This window comes from Sminthopsis crassicaudata, chromosome 1, assembly GCF_048593235.1.
Source record: "Sminthopsis crassicaudata isolate SCR6 chromosome 1, ASM4859323v1, whole genome shotgun sequence".
Classification (NCBI taxonomy): Eukaryota; Metazoa; Chordata; class Mammalia; order Dasyuromorphia; family Dasyuridae; genus Sminthopsis; species Sminthopsis crassicaudata.
Genome location: NC_133617.1, coordinates 437,340,138 through 437,362,135, shown reverse-complemented (window position 1 = coordinate 437,362,135; position 21,998 = coordinate 437,340,138). Strand labels below are relative to the sequence as shown.

The window sequence follows — 21,998 nt, the reverse complement described above, 5'->3', positions numbered from 1 at the left end:
CATGAAGTTCATAATTAAAAAGAAGTATACCATCAGTTGGGGAATGGCTGAATGAGTTGTGGTATATGCTTGTCATGGAATACTTCTTTCTGTGCTCTAAGAAATGATAAGCAAAAAGATTTCAGAAAAACCTGGGAAGACTTATATGAACTGATGCAAAGTGAAGTGAGCAGAACCAGAACATTGTACATAGTAAAAGCAATATTGTACAATAACCAAATGTGAAAGACTTTTTCAACAATACAATGATCCAAGACAATTCTGAAGGACCTATGATGAAAAATGCTATCCACCTCCAGAGAAAGAACTGATGGGAGTCTGAATGCAGATCAAAATATTATTTTACTTTTTTATTTTTCTTGGTCTTTTTTTTTTGTCTATGTTTTCTTGAATTGCATAACTAATATGAAGATATGTTTTGTGTAACTACACATATATAACTTTTATTAAACTGCTTATTTTCTTAATGATGGGGAGGGAAGAAAGAGTGGAAGATAATTTGGAACCTAAATTTGTAAAAAAAAAAAAAAAAAGTTTAAAAATTGGTTTTTATACATACTAGGGGAAAATAAAGTATAAAAATAAAATTGGGAAAATAAAGTATTTAAAAAGAAAAATGTTAAATATGTGGAGGGCAGATTCATTGAAAAAGTCAAAATTATGGAGCAGTTAGGTGCCTAAAATAGATACTTTACAGAGTTCTTAGAACCTGGAGTCCACAGATAGACTGTGGGATGGGGTTAATGGGAAGATGTTAAGGATTACAGGGGTTAATGGATAGATTTTAAAGATTCTGAAAACTCAGGCAAGAAAACAATTTTATAATTATTTCAAAAACTTGTTTTCCAATGTTATTTTATTTAAGACATTTAAAAACTTTCTGAGAGGGGTCCATAGGCTTCACCAGACTAGACAAAAAGATTAAAGATGCCTATAAATTATTCAAAAGAGACTCTGTACTTTGAGATTTTCAAATACCTGAAGATAGTAAGCTTTAGCTATAATGAGAAACCTGCCCCCATCTTCCTCAAGTTTCAACTCACACAGTTTCACAGACAAATTTGACTTAAGAGGAACCAGTATCCTTCCTGTGCTATGTAGGACTTTTGTCTCTAGGCCTGCAGAGAATAACTATTGCCTCTAATGAAAAAGACTGAAACTTGAAGCTATCTGCCCTGAACTGCCTCCTCAGCAGGAAGATAAAGTGGGCAGCCCTAAGCCTGTTTAGAAAGTTCACACTGCAGGCATCCCGGTGGGACTGAGGAGAAGATGGAAATTCAACAAGATAGTAGGAATAATACTCTTCATATTCCACTCTGCCTTTCTCCCAACCCTTGGCATTTTCCTCTGTGCTAAATAAACTGCAGGGTAGAACTAAAGTACAAAGAAAGCCAAGAAAAAGAAAGGGTGTGAAGGGGAAAAGGGAGGGGTGAAAGACAGGGTGTTATGACACAGCAAGAGAAAACAAATACTCACCATCTTTGATAGACTTTCTCTCTATGCTGTCTGGCTCCAGTTCTTCATGAGAAAGGAATACCCTGAGGCGTTTCAAGGAAACACTTGCCTAAACAGATAGCAATTATAAGTAGTAGTGGTTGTTCTTTTTAAAAATAGCATCAGATTTAAAAGCTACTTTAAAAAAATCCTTTATAACAATCTTTTCCTAATCCATCCATCTTCATCCTACCAAAAAGTAAGTTAGTCTGTCTTCTTGATATTTTCACAGGAGTCCTTCGAACACTCAAACATTCATTTTGGAAGCTTCCTCTCTGCCCCTCTAAAGTGTTTAGTTTTTCAAAAGCCAGATGCCCTACAATTCACTCTGACTTGTATGTCTACAAATGGTTCCATTTAAACTAGTGGTTCTGTTGGGTTCACTTCCAGTGGTTTTGCAGCTATATTTAAGTTCTTTAAAAACCTAACACTCTCAAAGACACAACACTGGGTTATATTCACCGAGATTTTCTGAAATTGAATTTTGCAAACAAACAGACTTATAAGTGAGGATGAACCCTTGTTTAAAAGTGCTTCTGAAAGGAGATGCTTCTAAAATTCTGCTTCCAAGGATCTGGGACTTCACCTATGTGGATTACCCCTCCCAACAACACAGAGGCCTTCTTTACTTATGTGGGTGAGAAAATTCAACAACTAATGGCCAACCAATTTGAACTCAACCGGACTGGTTCATGGATGACAGACATAAGCATATATGGGTCATCACACTATGACTAGGCTCTTCCCATCTGCCAGACTTTGTAGTTTGCTGGCACAGACTTTGGAAAATCAGAACTGGCTCTATGCCTTGTTATAAAGGACAAACATGTAAAAAGCTCAAGTTCTAGGGCTTTTTCTCTATTGTCATTTCTAAAACCCCCATATGTCAGCCTCTACCTATATAGCTAACTCTTAACGTGTAGATATAAATCATGGGTATTGGGGAGGGACTCAAGTTTCTATATAAACTTGATTGATGTAGTTCTAACATAACAGTAAAAGGCATGAACTGGGACTGTAGAGAAATACTTTTTTTAAACAATGTTTTTCTAAGAATTCCTTATCTTGGAAATCATATATCCATTCTAGACTTGTACCTGTACAATGCTGCTAATGACCATTGGAAGTATATTCAGGGGAAACCGGAGAATGTTGAATAAGGCCAGAGAAACAAAAGCTTTCTGGGCATCCAGGACGTTGTTATCATCTACTGTCACATAGACTGCAAAAGTAGACAGAGCTACCTGAAATAAAGAAATGAAATTTCAGTTTTCTTCCATCAAATTCACAATCTTATTTACACTCACCAAATGCATTTGGTGCTTCCAGACTATTAAAGGGCATGTGGGAAAAACAATAGGCGCTTACTTTTATTTACAAATGACCAAATACTCTGCATAAATCATCTTATTCATGAGGTTAAGTTAGTATTGTGGTAGTATACTTTTTACAAATGAGTAAACTAAGGTTTAGAGAGACCAAATGATTAGGACAAGTAACTATTAAGTGATGAAGTTAGAATCTGAACATGGGCCTTTTGACTGTTTACCATGACAACAAGGGTACCACAGCCTCTCCAAAAAAAACCAAAAACAACAACAACAACAGAAGAGCTCAAAAACAAGAAATAAAAACCAGGTCTTTTGTTCTTTATCTCTTCATAGTCTCTGACACAATCATCTTCTCCTAGATATTCTCTCTTCTCTTATTACCATGATCTGCTCTTTCCTTGTTCTCCTCCTCTGTATTGTCTCCTTTGCTGAATCTTCATTTGTGCCATCAGCCCATTACCAGTATCTTCCAAGGTTCCATTCTGGACCTCCTTTACTTTTCTCTTTTTTTAAAAAACTTGATTAATGCTCTCAATAGCTCCTGGGGGGGTCAGATGATCATCTCTAAACAGATGATTCACAGTTAAATATCCAGTCCTTATTTGTCTCCTGAGCTCCAATCCTACACAGGTCAATCTGTAAGTCCCAGAAGTATAACAAATTCAGCATGTCAAAACAGAACTTATTTTCTTTTCCCTTTTTTAACTTTCTTATTAATCTCAAGAGTACCATCAGCCTCCCGAATTCACAATTAAGGCTTAGTGTTTTTGATTGACTCTTCCAATCTATTGTTAGTTCTTATTATTTCTGCCTTCATCTCTATTTTCTTTCTCAGCCAAATTCATAGAAAAAGCTAACCACATCATTGTTTTCTGATTGCTTCTTCTCCTTACTCTTCAACCCTCTGCTATTCAGTTTCTGACCTAAACACAAACTACTTTCTTCAAAATTACCAATTATCTCCTAAGAGCAAAATCTAATAATCTAATAGATTAAACATTTCTACTGCATTTGATGTGATTGATCAAGTACTCCTCTCAGTTCTTCTTACTTCGAGGATTTTCCTCCTATCTGTCTGACCACTTCTCAGTCTTCTTTATTGACTCATTATATCCATATCATATGCCCTAACATTAGACATTCTCCAAGGCTTTACCTTGGACCCTTCTCTTCCTTTCAACATACTCTTAAATAGCATCATCAGTTTCTGTGGGTTTAATTATCATCTCTAGGCTAATGAGTCACAAGAATAGCTTTAGATGCTACCTTCAATTTCTGTCTAATGGATATTATAAAATACATATCCTAAACATCTCAAACTGGAAATGTCTAAAACAGAACCCATTTTCTTTCTCCCTAAAGGACTCTCCCCTTTACTGAACTTTCATATTTTTCTTAAAAGAACCATGAACCTTCCAAGACTCCATAGTTTATAACCTCAGTATAATTAATTCTTGACTCCTTTCATACTCTCTCATTCCACATATCCCATCAGTTGCTAAATCTTGCAAATTAGTACTAAAGTACTAAGTCTAGTACCTTACTTATCTCTTTCATCTACTCATAGGGCCATCATCTAATCTTATGTCCTCATAGCATCTCCTTAGTCAACAGCAATGGCTTCCTAATTGGTCTCTTTACCTCTCTCCAATCCATCCTCCATATTAACTGCCAAGTGATTTTAAGTGCAACTCTCACCATATACCTCCCCTAATTAATTAATAAATTCCAGTGCTTCCTCATTGCCTTTAGGACACAATATAAATTCCACATATATTCCTAACATGACCCTAATCTAGTTTTTTCAATCCCCACTGCATATTTCTCCCTGGGATCCAGTCAAACTGGCCTTCTCTCATTCTTCACCTTTTTTACTCCATCTTCTGTTCCTTAGCTTTCACAATGATCATTCTATCCCTCCGCATTTCTACTTCACAGAATCTCAATTTTCCTCTAAGACACATCTTAAGCACTACTTCCTACATGCAACCTTTTCTGATTCCACCAACTGAAAAATCCCCTATCTCCTAAATTACCTGGTATTTATTCTTTTGTGGTTGTTATATTTATTTAGCATAGACTTGTATCTTCACTTTCCTCCTGGCCCTGATTTTCTGGACTTTACCAATGGAGGCTTCCTTGACATAAAGTAGACAGCACTCATAGGGCCTCCTCCTCCTGGAATATTCCACACAGCCCATCTCTTCTCTCTCACTTTAAGCTCCTTCTCAACCCTCAGTTTTGTGGAAGGGCCTAGGCCATCCTGCCTTCCTTTTCTATCAGTTCTTGTAACTTCTCTTTGGGCTTCAAAATCATGCTCCTGTGCCAACTCCTTGTCTCTCCCCCTTTTATGGATGATTTTCCTCCATTAGAATATAACATTGAGAGTAGTGACTGTCTTATTTTGCTTGTAACCATACCACAGGTACTTAGCACAGTGTCTGGCACATGATAATATATGCTTATTTTCTTCCCTCCTTATATAGGATGTTCCAAAAGTTTTGGCTATAATAGGTTAAAACTTTACTAAGCCTACTGGAACACCTTGTGTATATGTATACATATGTGTGCATGTGTGTGTATTTGTTGCCCCTATTGTTCAAACATAGGATCCTAAAGAGAGGATTATTTTTCTGAGGTACCACTATACATCTCTCAGATTGGCTAAGATGACAGGAAAAGATAATGATAAATGTTGGAGGGAATATGGGAAAACTGGGACACTAACATATTGTTGGTAGAGTTGTGAATTGATTCAACCATTCTGGAGAATAATTTGGAATTATGCCCAAAAGGCCAAACTATGTATACTCTTTGATCCAGTAGTGTGTTTACTGGATCTGAAAGGACCCAAATGTGCAAAAATGTTCGTAGCATCCCTTTTTATAGTGGCAAAGAACTGGAAACTGAGAGAATGGTACATGAATGTTATGGAATATTATTGTTCTGTAAGAAATGACCAGCAGGATGCTTTCAGAGAGTTTTGGAGAGACTTACATAAACTGATAATAAGTGCAGTAAGTAGAACCAAGAGAACACTGTACACAGCAAGAAGAAGAATTTGGCTCTTTTCAAAAAGAGCATTGATTCAGGCTAATTCCAACAGACTTGTGAGGGAGAGATTCATCAGCACATAGAAAGAGGACTGTGGGAACTAAATGTGGATCACAACACAGTATTTTCACCTTTTATGTTTTTTGCTTGCTTTTTTTCTTCTCTTTTTTGTCCTTTTTGGTATGATTTTTCTTGTGCAGCATGATAAATGTGGAAATATGTTTAGAAAAATTGTTTAATATATATTGGATTATTGCTATCGAGGGGACGGGGGAAGGAAGGGAAAGAGGGAGGAAAATTTGGAACACAAGGTTTTGCAAGGGTGAATGTTGAAAATTATCTTTGCATGTATTTTGAAAATAAAAAGCTATTATTAATTTTTTTTAAGAGAAATCTTTCTGTTATGGGCCAGAATTCTGAACTTGAAACGAAGATTCTTACAAGGTACTAAGTAGAATTGATGAGACAATGGTTATCTAGTTTAGCATGGTGCTTAATAGTTCTCTAAGTTCAGTATGATTGATTTAATCTTACAACAAATAATGATTTCCTAATGATATAATGATTGATTTATACTCAGTATAGAGTATATAAATTAGGAGCCTCAGCCAGATTTCAGAGCTAAGGAAGACAAGCGGACTGGAGGCTGAAGCACAAGCCCTTGGACTCAGATTCATTCTTCCCATCTCACACCACCATGGTGACTCACCTGTCCTACTTAGGAAATACCTCTAAGAAAGCTAGCGGAAGCCCTAGGCAAGGACATAAGACTTTTGAAAGAGCTAATAAAGGATTTGGACTTTAACCCCGGGCTATTCTCCAAACTAAGGCTGCCCCCAAAGACCTTCAAAAAATTGAACCAAGAACATGACAACTTTCATTCTTTTTATTTGCATCCCTTCTTGATTAATGGACCTATCCTCCACTATGCCCTAGGAAGATTTTTCCATGCAAATAAACCAGGAGGGAAAATGAGACAAGTTTTGTATGTGGGAATCTGTTTGACTGAATATTTAACAAGGGTTTTGTTTTTCTCTTTCTCAATTGGAGAAGGGTAAAAAATATAGACTTTTTAATTGGAAAGTTTAAAAAATAAATTTATTTGCAATATATTTGCCAAAAGAAAACACTGAGCCAAGAAAATAGGAGATTTGAGTTTGAATTTTACCTTTGCCATTACATGGTCTTTTTCAATTGATTTATTCACTCCAGAATGGCCAGCTTACTCATCTTCCCATAAATATTCCATTTTTATTCACATCATGGTTCATGTTCTCATCTCTTCCAATAGACTGGAATACTCTGTCTTCATTTCTTATTGAAATCTTATCTATTCCTAAAGGTCCATCTTTAAGTCCAACACATGCCATGTACTCTTCCATGTCATCTCTCCCTATCATTACCTCTAACATTTAGTCTATACCATTCATTTCAGCACTTTGTTACATATTGCCTTATTCTCTTCTTCATTTCATACATATATGATTTGCCTGCTTCTTCACTGAGTTGCTAAAAACATAAAGGGAATGACTATGTCATATACTTTGATTCCTCCAAAGTAACTGCACAGTAAGAGTAATTTAATAAGTACCCTAATCACAGCCTGTTAAAAGAAATTAAAAACATTTTTAAATCCTCAAAAAAAATTTTTTTTAATTTTAAAGAATGTGTTCTAATGATAGTGAGTCAATGGCATCATATTTGAAGATTAGCACACTGCACACAAATAGTTTGGTACAGAAATACATGAAACTGAATAGGAAAACAAATAGGGAGGAGGGTGGGGAGGATAAGAAAGAAGATTATATCACAGAAAGAACAGTCACAAGCAAAACAGCTTTCCTAAATCTGAAGTGAGGATTAAAAGGTGGGAAAAAAAAGAAAAGGATTTGCCCTTGATCTCTCCTCAGACAACTGGAGAATGGTTGAACAAACTGTGGTATATAAATGTAAGGGAATCTAATTCTACCATAAAAACAGGCAAAAGGATTTATGAGAATCCTGAGTAGTGTGAATGGATACAGAATAAAATCAGTAGAACTCAAAGAAAAACGTACACAAGGACAATAGCAATGATAAGGACAATTTTGAAAGACTTAAGAACTCCAATTAATGTAATAATTGACTATGTCTCCGGAAGACCAATGATGATCCATGAAAACTAGCTCCCAACAAAAAGTATAAGATTCAAAGGGCAGAACCAAATATTTTTGAACATGGATAATACATGTATTTATTTTGCTTGCTTATGCCTTTTTCACTTCCTCTTGGTTATTAATTAAGGAAATGTGTTAGTTAACAAGTGATGCTCTCTCAAGAGTCATTAAAATTTTTTTTTTTAATGTATACAAGGCAAAAGAAGAAAATTCTGGAGGAAACAAGACAGATTTGAAAGTAATAAGGAAAATGTAATAATACTTTTTAAAGCAAGCAACATGAAATGAAGATTCACAGTTTCATGTCCTCTTTTTGTTTTCTACTGTGTCTATGAAAATTATTCCTATTTCCTATTAAGTTTAGGTTTTTTTAAAAATTAAAAAAATAGATTAGTACATTGTATGGGAAAATAATTTTTAAAAGAGTGAAAGAATTGGGACCAACTATTTTAAGCTAGACCAAGTTATCAAGTTAGGGACTGAAGAAAAGATGCAAAAAATACTATCCTATTTCCCCCACAATATTTTGCAGAGGGAAAAAGGTACCTACATTTCCAAAATACTAGATACCCACACACCCACTAAGAGTATCCTTTACAATTCAAGTAAAAAGTACCAATCGATATCATACCAAGGCATGTTCTTTAGAGTTGTTTGTCCAAGAGTGATGATGGGGTTTGCCCTAAACCATCCTTTATAGGTGGATGAAGAGGGCTATGCTTATAAATAAATGAAGGGAATATGAAAAGTAAAGATATCAGTACTTTAAAAAATATCCAGTTATGATGTTCTTCATTAAGGGTATTTAATACAATTTAAGAATTTTTTGATTTTTAAAAATTTTATATCCCTTTTATTTATAAATTATATATGAATATTATATTAAGAAATATATTATATTATATTAATATTAAGAAATATACTAAGAGAGAATTTTTTAAATGGGAAAAAAAAAGCAGTTCAGCAAAACTAACCCACACAATAACTGAGTCTAACAGTATCAGTCAACAAGCATTTCTTGAAAGTACCTAATATGTGTCAAGCATTATGCTAAAAACACTGGGTATACAGAGAAAGGGAAAAAAACAAACAATCCTGGCTCCCAAAAAACTCACAGTCTCTTACTCACAGGAGCAAACAAATATGTATAACAAGATAAAGACTTTATCTCAGAATAAAGGCTCTGAGATTAAGGAAGACTTGGAAAGGCTTCTTGAAGACTTTTGCTGAGACTTTAAAGAAACTTGTAGGTGGAGGTCAGAAGGAAAACTGTTCTAGGTACAGGGAACAGGCAGTAAAAATGCTCAGAATCAGGAGAAGAGGTGTCATTTGTAAAGAACTGCAAAGAAACCAGTGTTACTAGATTGTAGAGTACAAGGCGTAAGAATCCTGTAAAGGCAAGAAGAGCTTTAAAACCTCTGGATGCTGAAGGTCATAGAGAACCACAGGAGTTCAATGGATGGGGGAGTGAGGGGAGAGAAGGGAGAGGAGGGAGAGGAGGGAAGGGATGCTATGATTATACAACACCTGCAACTTCAGGAAGATTAATTTGAAAGCTTGAGGATGAACAGGAGAAATGCATTCTCTCATCTTTCTTTAGGGCCAAGAATGGTCATTCTAATTACAAAGCATTCATGAGGGACTTTTTTATTCTTTCCATTTACATTACTGTAAACCAACTTTAAACATAGCAGGCTATATTTTCAGGGGGAAAAGTAGCATATAAAAAATGGGTTGGTGACATTCCTATTGCCAGCACCCAACCATCCCAGTCTCCTGTCTTTTATCATACCTCCATTTGTATAAACATTTCACCAACATTGAAGGAAAAGAATCTTCCAGTGAAAAGAACATTTAGGTGTCTTCCAACAGAAGGAACATATTTTATCCTAATGTAGTCAGAGGCCTTGGCTTTTAAGTCAGTGGCCAAGTTTTACTACTTTTTCAGCCATGCCCCTGCTTCTAGACTGCTTTATGCAAAAGATTTATTTGGAATGGATGGCATCTTCTAAGCACAGTCATACAACCAGCACTTCAACTCCACCCATCAAAAATAAATAAATGAATAAGCTACAAATATAAAAGTCAAGAAAGAATGCACCATCCTCCTCCAACTCCCTTGGAAGCTTTCACTCCTTGTTTTCAGATAGCCTAGCAGGAAAAGATGACTAAAACTAACAAGTCGGGCTGACATCTCTAACTATTGGTTTCACTGAATGAAGCAAAATACAAAACAGGAGTTTTTAGAATAAAGTACTTCATCTCCATCAATCCCAACTCCCCCACTATATAGAAGATAAGGAAACTCAAATAAGAAGCAATGGGGATAATATAGTAAAGGGCTTTGCAAACCTTAAAGCAATCTATAAATGCTATTATTGTTGTTGTTATTGCTATTAAAGTGAGGAGAAATAATTTTGCCAAGGCCACATTAGAATATAAGTTTCCTGACTTCCAATACTATGCTTCACTACACAGTTTGGTTTATTCATTTATTTATTCAAGCATTTTTTTCCCTGAGGCAATTGGGGTTAAGTGACTTGCCCAGGGTTACACAGCTAGGAAGTATCTGAGGGCAGAATTGAACTCAGGTCCTCCTGAGTGCTCTATCCACTGCACCACCTAGCTGCCCTATTCAAGCACTTATTAATCAGCTACTGTCTGCAGAACATAGTACAAAGCACAGAAAAAGATATAAAAGTTTAGATAAAACATCACATTTGCTGTCACAGAGCTGTTAAGGGGATAAGTCATATACATAATTATATATCAGTATATATTAAATATACTAGAGAGTTACAAGATAAAAGTATGATAAAAGATTTAGATCTGGAATAGGACACTACAAGTTATCTAGCCTAACTCCTACACTTTACAAATGAGGAATCTGAAACTCAAAAGGACTGACTTGCTTAAGGTCATACAGAGAGTAAAGTGCAGAGCTGGGACTTGAATAAAGTCCCAGATTTAGAACTCAGGTTCTGAATCTCTTTGCATGGACCAGTATAGCCATTGCAATTACTTAGGAGCTGAGAAGGAAAGTACTTACCAATAGGTGGGAAATGAGAAAAAATTTCATGGGAGAGTGGCATCTTAGTTGGGCTTTAAAGGATGGGGAAGAATTTTAGAGGTCGATATGGGGAGGAAGGACAGTATGAGCTAAAGAACAAAATCAGAAAAGCAGAGCTACCAAAGAGTAGTCCTTTTGGGCTGAAGCATCATACAACTCTTTAAGCAGGATGATACTAGAGTTCAGAAAGTCTTGAATGACAATAAAAAGAGCTTGACTTTTCTTGAAGTAATAGACATTTTTGAACAGAAATATATGATAAGACCTATACATAAAAATTATTTTGGTCACAATATGACAAACTTTGTAACTCTTAATTATATTGTCCTTTAAGATTTCCTCAAAACCTTATAAAATATTTAATAAAAGTATTAATAATCTAAATCATGCAGTCATAAGGATCTGATTTCAAATATTAAGAAACTGTGAAATAGGTGCTATCATCCTCATTCTTCAAATTGGGAAACTAAAGTACAAGGAGATTATATGACTTGTTCAGGGTCACACAGCTACCAAGTATCTGGGATAGGATTTGAACTCAGGCGTTTCTGACTCAAGGTCCAAGATTCATACTACCAGAGAATGGCTTCCAAATACAAGTTTCTAATATTCACATGCCTGAAATAATTGTGGAAGTTACCTTTCAACCTCTCAATCTAATAACTGCAATTTTTTCCCCAAGTTTTCTGTGCATTTTCCATTTCACAATTTTATTTTTTAATTTTTAAAATTTTAAATATTTTTATTATTATATAATATTATGTCATATTATCTAATATAAATATTTTAAATATTTGTATTAATTTTTATTTTATTTTTAAATTTTATTTCATTTTTTTCCTTCAAGTCCCTGTTAATGGTTGGAAATTGTTTTTTGGGTTCAAATGAATACTGAGTCAATATATTCCAGATCAGGTTTAGATATTACCTAAAATGATTCATTCATACTCTCTTCCACCCTTCCCCCCCATTTTATCCATGAGAAGACTGAAGCCCACAAATAATTTGTTCAGGGTCACACACATAATGCAGTAGCAGATTTAACACTAAAACTCAGGTTGATCTCCAGATTCCTAGAGCAATGTCCTTTCTGCCAAGTTATGCTTAAGACTAATTGAAATCTAATTGCAGCAAACATTCATTTGGATATGATATGATATTTGCTGAAGGACAGGATAATCTGAGCTTGGAAGGCTAGTATGTTCATGATAGTTTGTTTTCTCTTCTTTATCAATCCATCAAATAAGCATTTATTAAGTTCTTACTACATTTCAACATTGTGCTTGGCCCTGGAGCTATAAAAACAGAAATGTTGAAGTACCCAAACTCAGAGACTCATTCTCTAGTGGGAGAGACAATACGTTTCTGCATAAACATTCACGAAATAAATACAAGATAATTTATGAGGTAGATGTTCTAAAACAGCCGATGGGAAAAGAAATGGCTTCACATAGGAGATAAAACTTTGAGATGAGCATTGAAGGGAACTAAGGATTCTAAGAGTTAGAGATTAAGTGGGAATGTGTTCTAGGTATGAAGGATAGCCTAAACAAATACACAGAGATGGGAAATATCATGTTATATGTGAGAAGCAGCAAGATAGTCTGGCTGGATCATGTAGGATACTGTATAGCCTCTGAAAGATAGATTAGAGACAGGTGGTAAAGGTATTTAAATGCCAAACAGAGAAGTCTGTGTTTGATTCTATGGCAAACAACCATTGGAATTAACTGAACAAGGAAATGATATGATCAGATACATGCTTTGGTAAAAATCATTTTGAGATCCTACATGTGCAATTTAGCTGAGTTCCTACCAAATAGACTATGATGCTTAAACTGTGGTATATAGTTTTTCTGAACAGAAAAATTTATTAATACTTTTTTGCATTTAGAAAGCTCTATTTTTGTAAGAAAAGTACAACTGAATACCATCATATGATCTATCCTAAAATGATATCAGGGTTTCTTATCCTTTTTCTAACTCTCAACCCTTTTTTTACCTGAGAAATTTTTATGCAACCCCACATATATAGATGCACAAAATAGGTGCACAAATCAAACATTTATTGATAATAAATAATAAAGAAATTTATTTTAAAACAATTCTTTGGTGTATATATGTTTGCCATTTGTTAAATATAAAAGCAAATTTGCATTCTGAGGTGGATGTGCTTGCTTATTTTTACATAAAAAATTAAATCTTGGTAGAATATTTGATATCTTTTTATTATTGCCAAATTTTTTGTGATCTCCACACTAACTTACATGAACCTATATGGGGTCACGACCCACATTTTAAGACACTTTGGACTAGATGTGATCCTCTAGAGTTTCCATGATCCTCTAGAGATATAAATGGCACAGTTTAGAGAAAGGTTTTTTTAAACGCACAAACCTAGGAACAATATGGTATTCTGATGAATAACCAACAATTATCAAACTCTGTTTAAACATGTTTCCTATACTTTATAGTCTTTTTGATACCACTTCTGACAATTTAAAGCTGGCTTCAGTAAGAACTTCATTTCACTCATGACTCCATCTCTCCAGGAAGATCTGAACCATAGAAAGAGAACTGTAACTCTTAAATGACTTAAGGACAAGTTTCCTATCAATCTCACTTACCAAGAAGGGTGTGCAAACCCAGGTGAAGGTCCCCACAGCTGCCAAATAAGCAGATTTCTTAAGCACTTTCAGCTCCTCCTGTCTGATCTCTAACACTTTCTCCTTGAAAGCCAACTCCCAGGCATACAGCTTCAGAACTTTGATTCCATTGAGAATTTCATTCATCAACTTGATTCGATTGTCTTTGCTCTTCATGTGGGCCACCTTTGAGAAAAAAGGCAATTGAAAATTAAGGGGAGGCCTTCCATATGTGAATTCAGAAGTATACTGGATTTGTCAACTACAGAATTACTCTTGTCGCTTATTACTGTAGCATTGTAGTGAAAAAGTTGCACCAAGATTCAAGGTAATTCAACATCCAGAGAGAACTATGGAGATTGAATGTGGATAAATGCATATAATATTTTCACCTTGTCGTTTGATCTTTTTTTTTTTCTTTCTCGTGCCTTTTTTCCCTTTTGATCTGATTTTTTTGCACATCATGGCAAATACAGAAATATGCTTAGAATAAGTATACATGTTTAACCTATATTGCATTCTTGTTATCTTGGCAGGTGGGAGGAGAAAAATTTGGAACATAAAATTTTGCAAAGATCAATGTTGAAACTATGTTTGCATGTATTGGAAAAAATAAAATACTATTTTAAAAAAGAAAACATAAAAACCACATCATTTACTTCTAAAGAAAATGTTCATTTTTTTCAAGAAAAGCTATTAAAATATTCCATTTTTCTCTCCAAATCACATACCAAATCATTTAAATTTTGTTGCCCAAATCAACTTCAAGGCATCTACTAAATTTATACAAAAGACACAGAGTCAACAGAGAACTTGTTGAGTTATAGGGAACTGGAGTTCTAATTTGTATATCATCTAATTTTTTTACTGCCCAGAATGCAGTGTTCTGAAAAGCTCAGTTGATGGACTTTTGTCACTAAATGCAAGTTGGACAAAAAAGAAAAAAGTAAGAGTATAGTAAGAGGAGGAAGAAAAGAAAGAGTAGAAGGAGTAGGAAGAGGAGGAGGAGAAGAAGAAAGCTTGAGTTAGATCTAAATGAGGTAAAATATTTTGGGCAAATACTGATGGAGCATCTTTTAATTTCCCCAGTCTCTCATCTTTTTCTCCATCTCTCTATTTCCTTGAGCTGTTTTTCCTCTCTGTTCACTCTTTTCCTCTTTCCTCATAATCACTGGCTTAGGAGAAAAGGGATGTTGACCATGGAAAGGAGTAGAGAATGAGAGTGATTACAATTAGAATTGTAATTTTTTTTCCCCTTCCAAGGTCCATTTATTGAAGGAAGACAATAACATTTCCAGAATACAGATAATCTTTAACTTATACTTGAGAGCTGCTCTGATGGTCTTTTAAGAACTTCAAATTAACAAGATTTATGAAATTCTGACAAATCAAAGAGAAAATCCTATACTGCAGATATCTAGAAGAACCCAAAGTCTCCCTCTCCAGCCCTTCATCTCATGCAATTTTCTGTACTTTTACTGATCTTTAAAGGCAAATTTAATTCCATTGGCATCATGGTTTTCTTTGCAAGGAGGCTACTGGTGACATGCTTAAATAAAGAATAATGGACAAGATTGATGCTTTGAACCTAAGCTGTGAGACTTTGAAAGCATAAGACTCACACAGCCCAGCCAAAAGCCATACTTTTCTCCTTAATGAGATCCCATTTATCATAGACAGGCCTTCTCCACTGCAGGTTCCATTGGCAGGCTGCGTATTAGTCTCTCCAGAGACCAAGGGGGAAAATGTGAATTACAGATTAAAAAAAAGCAAAGCCAAGAACAGTCATTTAGAGTTTCTGCCAGGGGACAAAGGAGGCAACCTTTCTTTTAAGCAAAGTCAAAGCCAAGTAATTGAGATGATATTTATTCAAGAAAAAGATAAATTTAAGGAAATCTGCTCATTAAAGACAGATTGAGAAATAAGTCAATTTCAAGACCTACCCCCAGTCAGAGAAGGCAATCTCTTAAGAGCATGTCATTATGTTCCATAAAGGCTGGGCCCTGGAACTCATCTAAGAGATTTACATGCTCATGATTTCCAAAAAGCATAGCCAAGTTCTCACATTTTAAATTCCATAAGCAACCTAGAATCTGTTCCATACTCCTTCAAGCACTTGTTCTAATTCAGTAACAGGATTTTTATCTGAGTAAATTTGGCAGAGGAGGAGAACAGTACCAAGCCCAGCCTGGGACTCTCATCAGGCCTTACCTGGTAGGTTTTGGTCTTCATGGCCATCACAGCATTGAGGGGAACCATGAGGATCATGACAGCCACTCCAGCTAACACAGAAGGCCCTAAATTCTAAGGGGGAAGGAAAGAAGAATTAAGAAGAAACAATTGCCCTTGAAGAATCCTGCCTATAAAAGGGAAGCTCTTTGAAATAGCAAATGAGCAATAAAATCCAATAATTTAAAATAGCTCTACGAGAACAGACAAGAATTAACACTTCCCAATGCATCATCTGCTACAAAAATGCATACCCTAGGCAAAGGTGTCATTATTCAAAATATGCTCAGTAACTCCTCTAGCCACTACCTTTAAAGACTGAGATATATTCTTTTTTTTTTTTTTTTGGAGGGGGAGGGAGAATGTTTTTGAAGACAATTGATTCCTTGAGGGCAAAATTAATTTGGAGAACAGAATAATTAAATAAAGCATTCCATGTTCAGAGGGATAAATAGGGTGAAAGAGAAAGTCGAAGTATTAATGTAGTCCAAATAATAGAATGCCAATCCAAATACGAAGAGTAACTATCAAAGTAAAAAGTCTTTTCTTCAGAAGGCTTGTGGGTTTGGGCAATAGCAGCAACACTGGGCCAAATCAACAGGGTAACTGACTACACTCACTTAGACGTCTAAATCTGATTTGTTTGCTAAACATCCAGTTTCAGTCTCCATCTTTTGTGGTCACACCTCATCTCTTGTCATCTTTCCCTCTCTCTGTGGATACATTAAAAGTCAAAATGCTTATACAAGATAAATCAAGCAGGGACTTTTAAAATAAACTTAGCAAAAGAACATGCCCCAAAACAGGGTAATAATCAGATCTTCAATAAGGAGGAATAAAACAATCAAAACTGGCAAATAGTCACAAGAACTCACCTTTCTCCAAAAAAAAAATACAGAGAAGAAGAACAAAAAAGATTAGTAACCTGACTAAAAATCATTCTTATTTATTATAAGAGAGGACTTTTCTTTCTTTCTTTTTTTCTTTCTTTCTTTCTTTCTTTTTTTTGAAGGAGGGGTAGAAGGGATAATGATAGTGATACTTTAAAAAGTGGAAGAAAAAATGTTAAAAAATAATTAGAAAAAAAATAATAGAAAAAAGCATAAGGAAGTTCAGAGGGAGATAAAAAAGTGGGGTAGTTTTAGAATTACCACATTCAATTTGAATCTTGCCTTCCCACCACCCCACCCCACCCCCGCCCCAAAAATCCCTACCCCAAGCTATATACAGTAAGGAAAAAAAATCAAGTTGGACCTAACAAAAGTTCACTGTTTTCACATAACATCCCCTTTCTGTTTTTCATTACACAATGAAATGTTCATGCTATTGTTGTTAAAGTCCATAATAAAAAATAAAATTTAAAAAGAAATGAATTTAATTTTTAAAAAGCCTAAACTAGAAATAATGAATGAAGAAACCTAGAAAATAATATATATAATGACTACAACATAAATGAAAAGAGAAAGAAGACCAAAACAATAGAAACTGAATGTTATGAAATAATGACCTACTTTGGTCCTAAAGAAGAGATAGAAAGCAACTCCCTACCTTCTTTGCAGAAGTAGAAAAGTATGTTAGGGTACCATTATATACAACATTAGACTTGGTTAATATAATATGGCTGGATTGATTTTTTTTTCCTCTTTTTTCTTTTTTCTTTGTCAAATCCTACCTCTGATGATCACCGCCAAGTGAGACAAGTCACTCAACCTTTATAAGTTTGTTTCCTTGTCTATAATAATATGCAAAATATTTACTACCTAGATTCAAAGGAGATTATGCACACTTAGCATATACATTACAATACAAACGCCAGTTACCATAGGATGGAAATACATACTATTTCATCATTCTAATATTTGAAAGGGAGAGCAAAGAAACCTCACAATGCCCCCAAACTCAAGTTACTACTTCTATCGAATACAATCATATGAGCAAAACAATAAAGAAAAAGCAACAAATACATACCAGCCATAGCAGGTAGAGAGCTAGGATGACCTGCAGTGGAGCTGACCAGATCATGTTAATGTAAGTGGCCAAGTCCATGAATCTCTGGGCATCTACAGACATGAGATTCACTATTTCCCCAACCGTGGAAGACTTTCGGGCAGAATTTGTAATCACCAGGGCCTAAGAGAAAAAGCAGAAGATAGAATGACTGGGCATACCAGACCAAGGATCTAGTCCAGTTTGCACAAGCTACAGCTTCTCTAAAGATAAATCTACTTAGTAACAAAAACAAAACAAAACAAACAAAACAACAAATTGTCTTTTGGGGCATTTTGTGAAACCTGAATTAATAAAGTGCCGTTCTCTTCACCCCTGAAGAGGTGGCAACTTCCAATCTTCCTAGCATCCCAGCAGGCAGCCAACAGAGTCTTTGCAATGGAAAGGACTCTAGAGGTTCAGACTTTGCCACCATCACTATCACCCCATCTTCAAATGTAAAAAGATTCTCTACAACATTCAGAAGGCACTAGTTTTATACAGGCTTCAAAGTAGTAAAAGAAGGACTCAAGAGAATACACAAAAAGCGCACCCACAATATATCAATTGTTATACAGCTCAAAGAACAAATAATCTACTTAATGATGTTCAAAGCTTAAATGAAATGGCTAATGCCATATGCATTAAAGTAATGGGAAAAAACTATTAGCTAAACTCAGACCTACACAAATCAGTTTACTATTCCATTCAAGAAATACTGCTGTTTATTTTTTAAAATTAATTTTATAATTATAATTTTTTTTGACAGTACATATGCATGGGTAATTTTTTTTTTAACAACATTATCCCTTGTATTCATTTTTCCAAATTCTCCCCTCCTTCCCTCTACTCCCTCTCCTGGATGACAGGCAATCCCATACATTTTACATGTGTTACAGTATAACCTAGATACAATATATGTGTGTAAAACCAAATTTCTTGTTGCATGGTAAGAATTGGATTCCAAAGGTATAAGTAACCTGGGTAAAAAGACAATAGTGCAAAGAGTTTACACTCAATTCCCAGTGTTTCTTCTCTGGGTGTAGCTGTTTCTGTCCATCACTGATCAACTGGAACTGAATTAGATCTTCTTTATGTTGAAGACATCCACTTCCATCAGAATACATCTTCATACAGTATTGTTGTTAAAGTGTATAACGATCTCCTGGTTCTGCTCATTTCACTCAGCATCAGTTCATGCAAGTCTCTCCAAGCCTCTCTGTATTCCTCCTGCTGGTCATTTCTTACAGAGCAATAATATTCAATAACCTTCATATACCATAATTAACCCAACCATTCTCCAACTGATGGGCATCCATTCATTTTCCAGTTTCTAGCCACTATGAAAAGAGTTGCCAACTGCTGGCTATTATTTAAAAAAAACTACATGTTAAAGGCTCATACATTCTACATGCTAATGTAGGAAATCACCTTCTCTATTAGACACAACCCTTTACCATTCCATAACTTAACATTAATCAATCTTCATCTTAAAAGCTTCAGAAATTGAATTTATCTATCCCTCTAACAAAGTAGAATCTACTCTTCAATTGGGTGATGAATAAATAAAGTGTGGTCCATGAATGTAACAGAATATTGTTGTAAAAAAGGATAGAAGTGAAGAATACATAGAAGCATAGGGAGACATACAAAATTGGACATAAAAAGTAAGCAAAATTGGCAAAGGAATTATATACAATAACATAAATGAAAGAACAACAAACCTCCAGACTGAACACTATGTTATTGCAATGATTAAAATTGGCTTTAAAGAAGATATTAGAAAAGGCACCTCCCTCCTTTCCTTGCAGAATCAGGGTACTGAAGTCTATAATATTGTATAAACTGTTGGATTAGATTTATTTGCTGGGCAGTTTTTCTGAACTGCTATTTTTTTCTTTTATTCTTTGTTACAAAGAATGATATAGGAGGAAGAAGATATCTGAAATGGAAGTCATACAAAAGCAAAATATATCCATAATTTTTTTTGAAATGACATTAAAAAAATCTAACGTTATATTGCAACAGTCTATATCTATAGACTTCAATCTCTAGAAAGGGGCAGAGGAATCCCCTCCTATCTCTTTTTTGGGAACAAGTTTGTTCTTTATGATTTCACAAGCCCAGTTCAATTATTTTGGGGTAGATGCTCTTCTCATTTACAGTTACAGTGATAGTCTATGTTTCTATAGTCTATTCATCACTGTAAATGTTTCTTACAGCACAGTGATATTCCATTTATTTAACTATCTTCCAGTCAATGGGCATCTACTATGCTTTCAGTCTTTTATTATCATGAAAAGTGCTGCTAAAAATATTTTGGTGTGCCTTTCTTTTTCTCAATGACTATCTTAGATCTAGCAGGGGAAACATTTTAGTCCCTTTATTTGCCTAATTCCAAACTGCTTTCCAAAATACCTATAACAATTCATGCCATTACCTACATTTTGGTGGCATGTTTTTCCACAATCTCTCCTAACTTTTCCCCCTCTTTTTTTCCTTTTTCTTTATTACAAAAAGTTGTAATGTGGGATGACTCTTTGGGAAGTAGAAGAGGGAAAGACATAAAGGAAACAACCTATGAGATGTAAAAACAAAAAATGTCAATAAAAATCTGTTAAAATATATAAGCAAAATAAAGGTCCCTGTCCAAGAGCTCATTGAAGCATGATTGTAGGTTCTGAAGCTCAAGGTCAAGAGAACAAGAAAGTGAAGATCCCAAAGATAATTTGCCAATCTGTACGCTAAGGAATTTTTCATTTAATTTACCTTACGATAGATGGCCCCAATGACAGCAGTTTTGATTCTCATTCCACTCACAAAACAGATATGGAAGTACTGGTGCAAAACGAGGGTTTGTAGGCAGGCGCTCACAAAGAGAAGTGCTGTATACAGATAACCTTGCCAACTAGGGGCCTGCTGGTCATTCACAAAATTGATGAGCAATCTGTAAAGGAACAAAGAAAGCCCATTAACTCCAGGCTGAAGAGGCAACAAAACTCAATCACTCCATTCAAAATGCAGAAAGTGCTGACAAGCAACTTACACAAATGCTTAATTTATTTAAAGATTAAAAATTAAAATAAAATAAAATAAAACTTGGGAGGGAAGGTGAAGTACAAAAGTGGGAAAGTAACAGACTACATAGTGTTGAATGCCAAAGTCTTGGCAAAATTCAAGGGAACAATTCAGAAAAGCTCTGTCTCCCAGCTTATCTGGTTACCCCATTTTCCAGGGTCCAAGATCACAGGAACATAGGTCTTAGAGACAAAGAGTTACACAGGAAAGGATAAAAGAGTCTAGAGCCAGGAGAGCTCTTTAGAGATTCTCTGGTTGAACTGCCTCATTTTTCAGATGAAAAAATTGATGGCCAGAGGGGGTCAAAGTAACTTACCAAAGTAATGTGGCAAATTAAAAGAACCATGACTTAAACATAAGTCCTCTGACTCTAAAATTCAGTATTCTTTTTTTTTTTTAAAGTTTTGAATGAAGTTGTTTTATTTCTAAGAGTTTTGCTGAGATATCCTATCTAGAAATTATAGATCCAAGTTATTTTATATTAGTACATATATTCCATTTAGTTAACTGTAGCATTGTTATGATAATATGGATGATGAAAAACAAAAACAAAAATCAACTCAAGGATCAATATTGAATAGTATATTCAAGAAAACAAACCAAATTACCCATATTCAGATTAAGTTTAGATACTAAGGTAATTAAGGACTCTCCATAGACTGAGAAACCCAAAGAACATAAGTCTTTATCCAATAAAGGGAAGAGAGCCCTTTTTTAAAATTATAATAAATTCGAAAGGAGAAATCAGTCCCTGTTGAAATGAGAGATTAAGAACCCTTGAAAATTCTAATACTAAAGCATGTCATGTGTTCTTTATTTTTACAGATGATAATCAGCAAAAACAAGAAAGTAGATCTTAACTCTTGAGAAATTTTAATCTAGCTGAAATGTACATTTAAAATGTTATTAATGATCTGATTTACATGACAGATCCAATGGAGGAAACAAAAAACTA

The 21,998-nt window shown here is 34.8% G+C and overlaps 1 protein-coding gene across 1 annotated transcript in view; it reads right to left on the bottom strand.

The window, feature by feature from the left end:
• The window catches only part of ABCC1 (ATP binding cassette subfamily C member 1 (ABCC1 blood group)), a 145,275-nt gene that overhangs the window by 42,608 nt on the left and 80,669 nt on the right, over positions 1 to 21,998 (bottom strand). Inside the window, exons 9-14 of the mRNA XM_074280626.1 lie at positions 20,735 to 20,912; positions 17,948 to 18,109; positions 15,962 to 16,054; positions 13,733 to 13,936; positions 2,592 to 2,738; positions 1,477 to 1,564 (exon numbers count right to left, since the gene is read on the bottom strand). Of these exons, the coding sequence (XP_074136727.1) occupies positions 1,477 to 1,564; positions 2,592 to 2,738; positions 13,733 to 13,936; positions 15,962 to 16,054; positions 17,948 to 18,109; positions 20,735 to 20,912 (872 nt within the window). The remainder of the gene's footprint in view (positions 1 to 1,476; positions 1,565 to 2,591; positions 2,739 to 13,732; positions 13,937 to 15,961; positions 16,055 to 17,947; positions 18,110 to 20,734; positions 20,913 to 21,998) is intronic.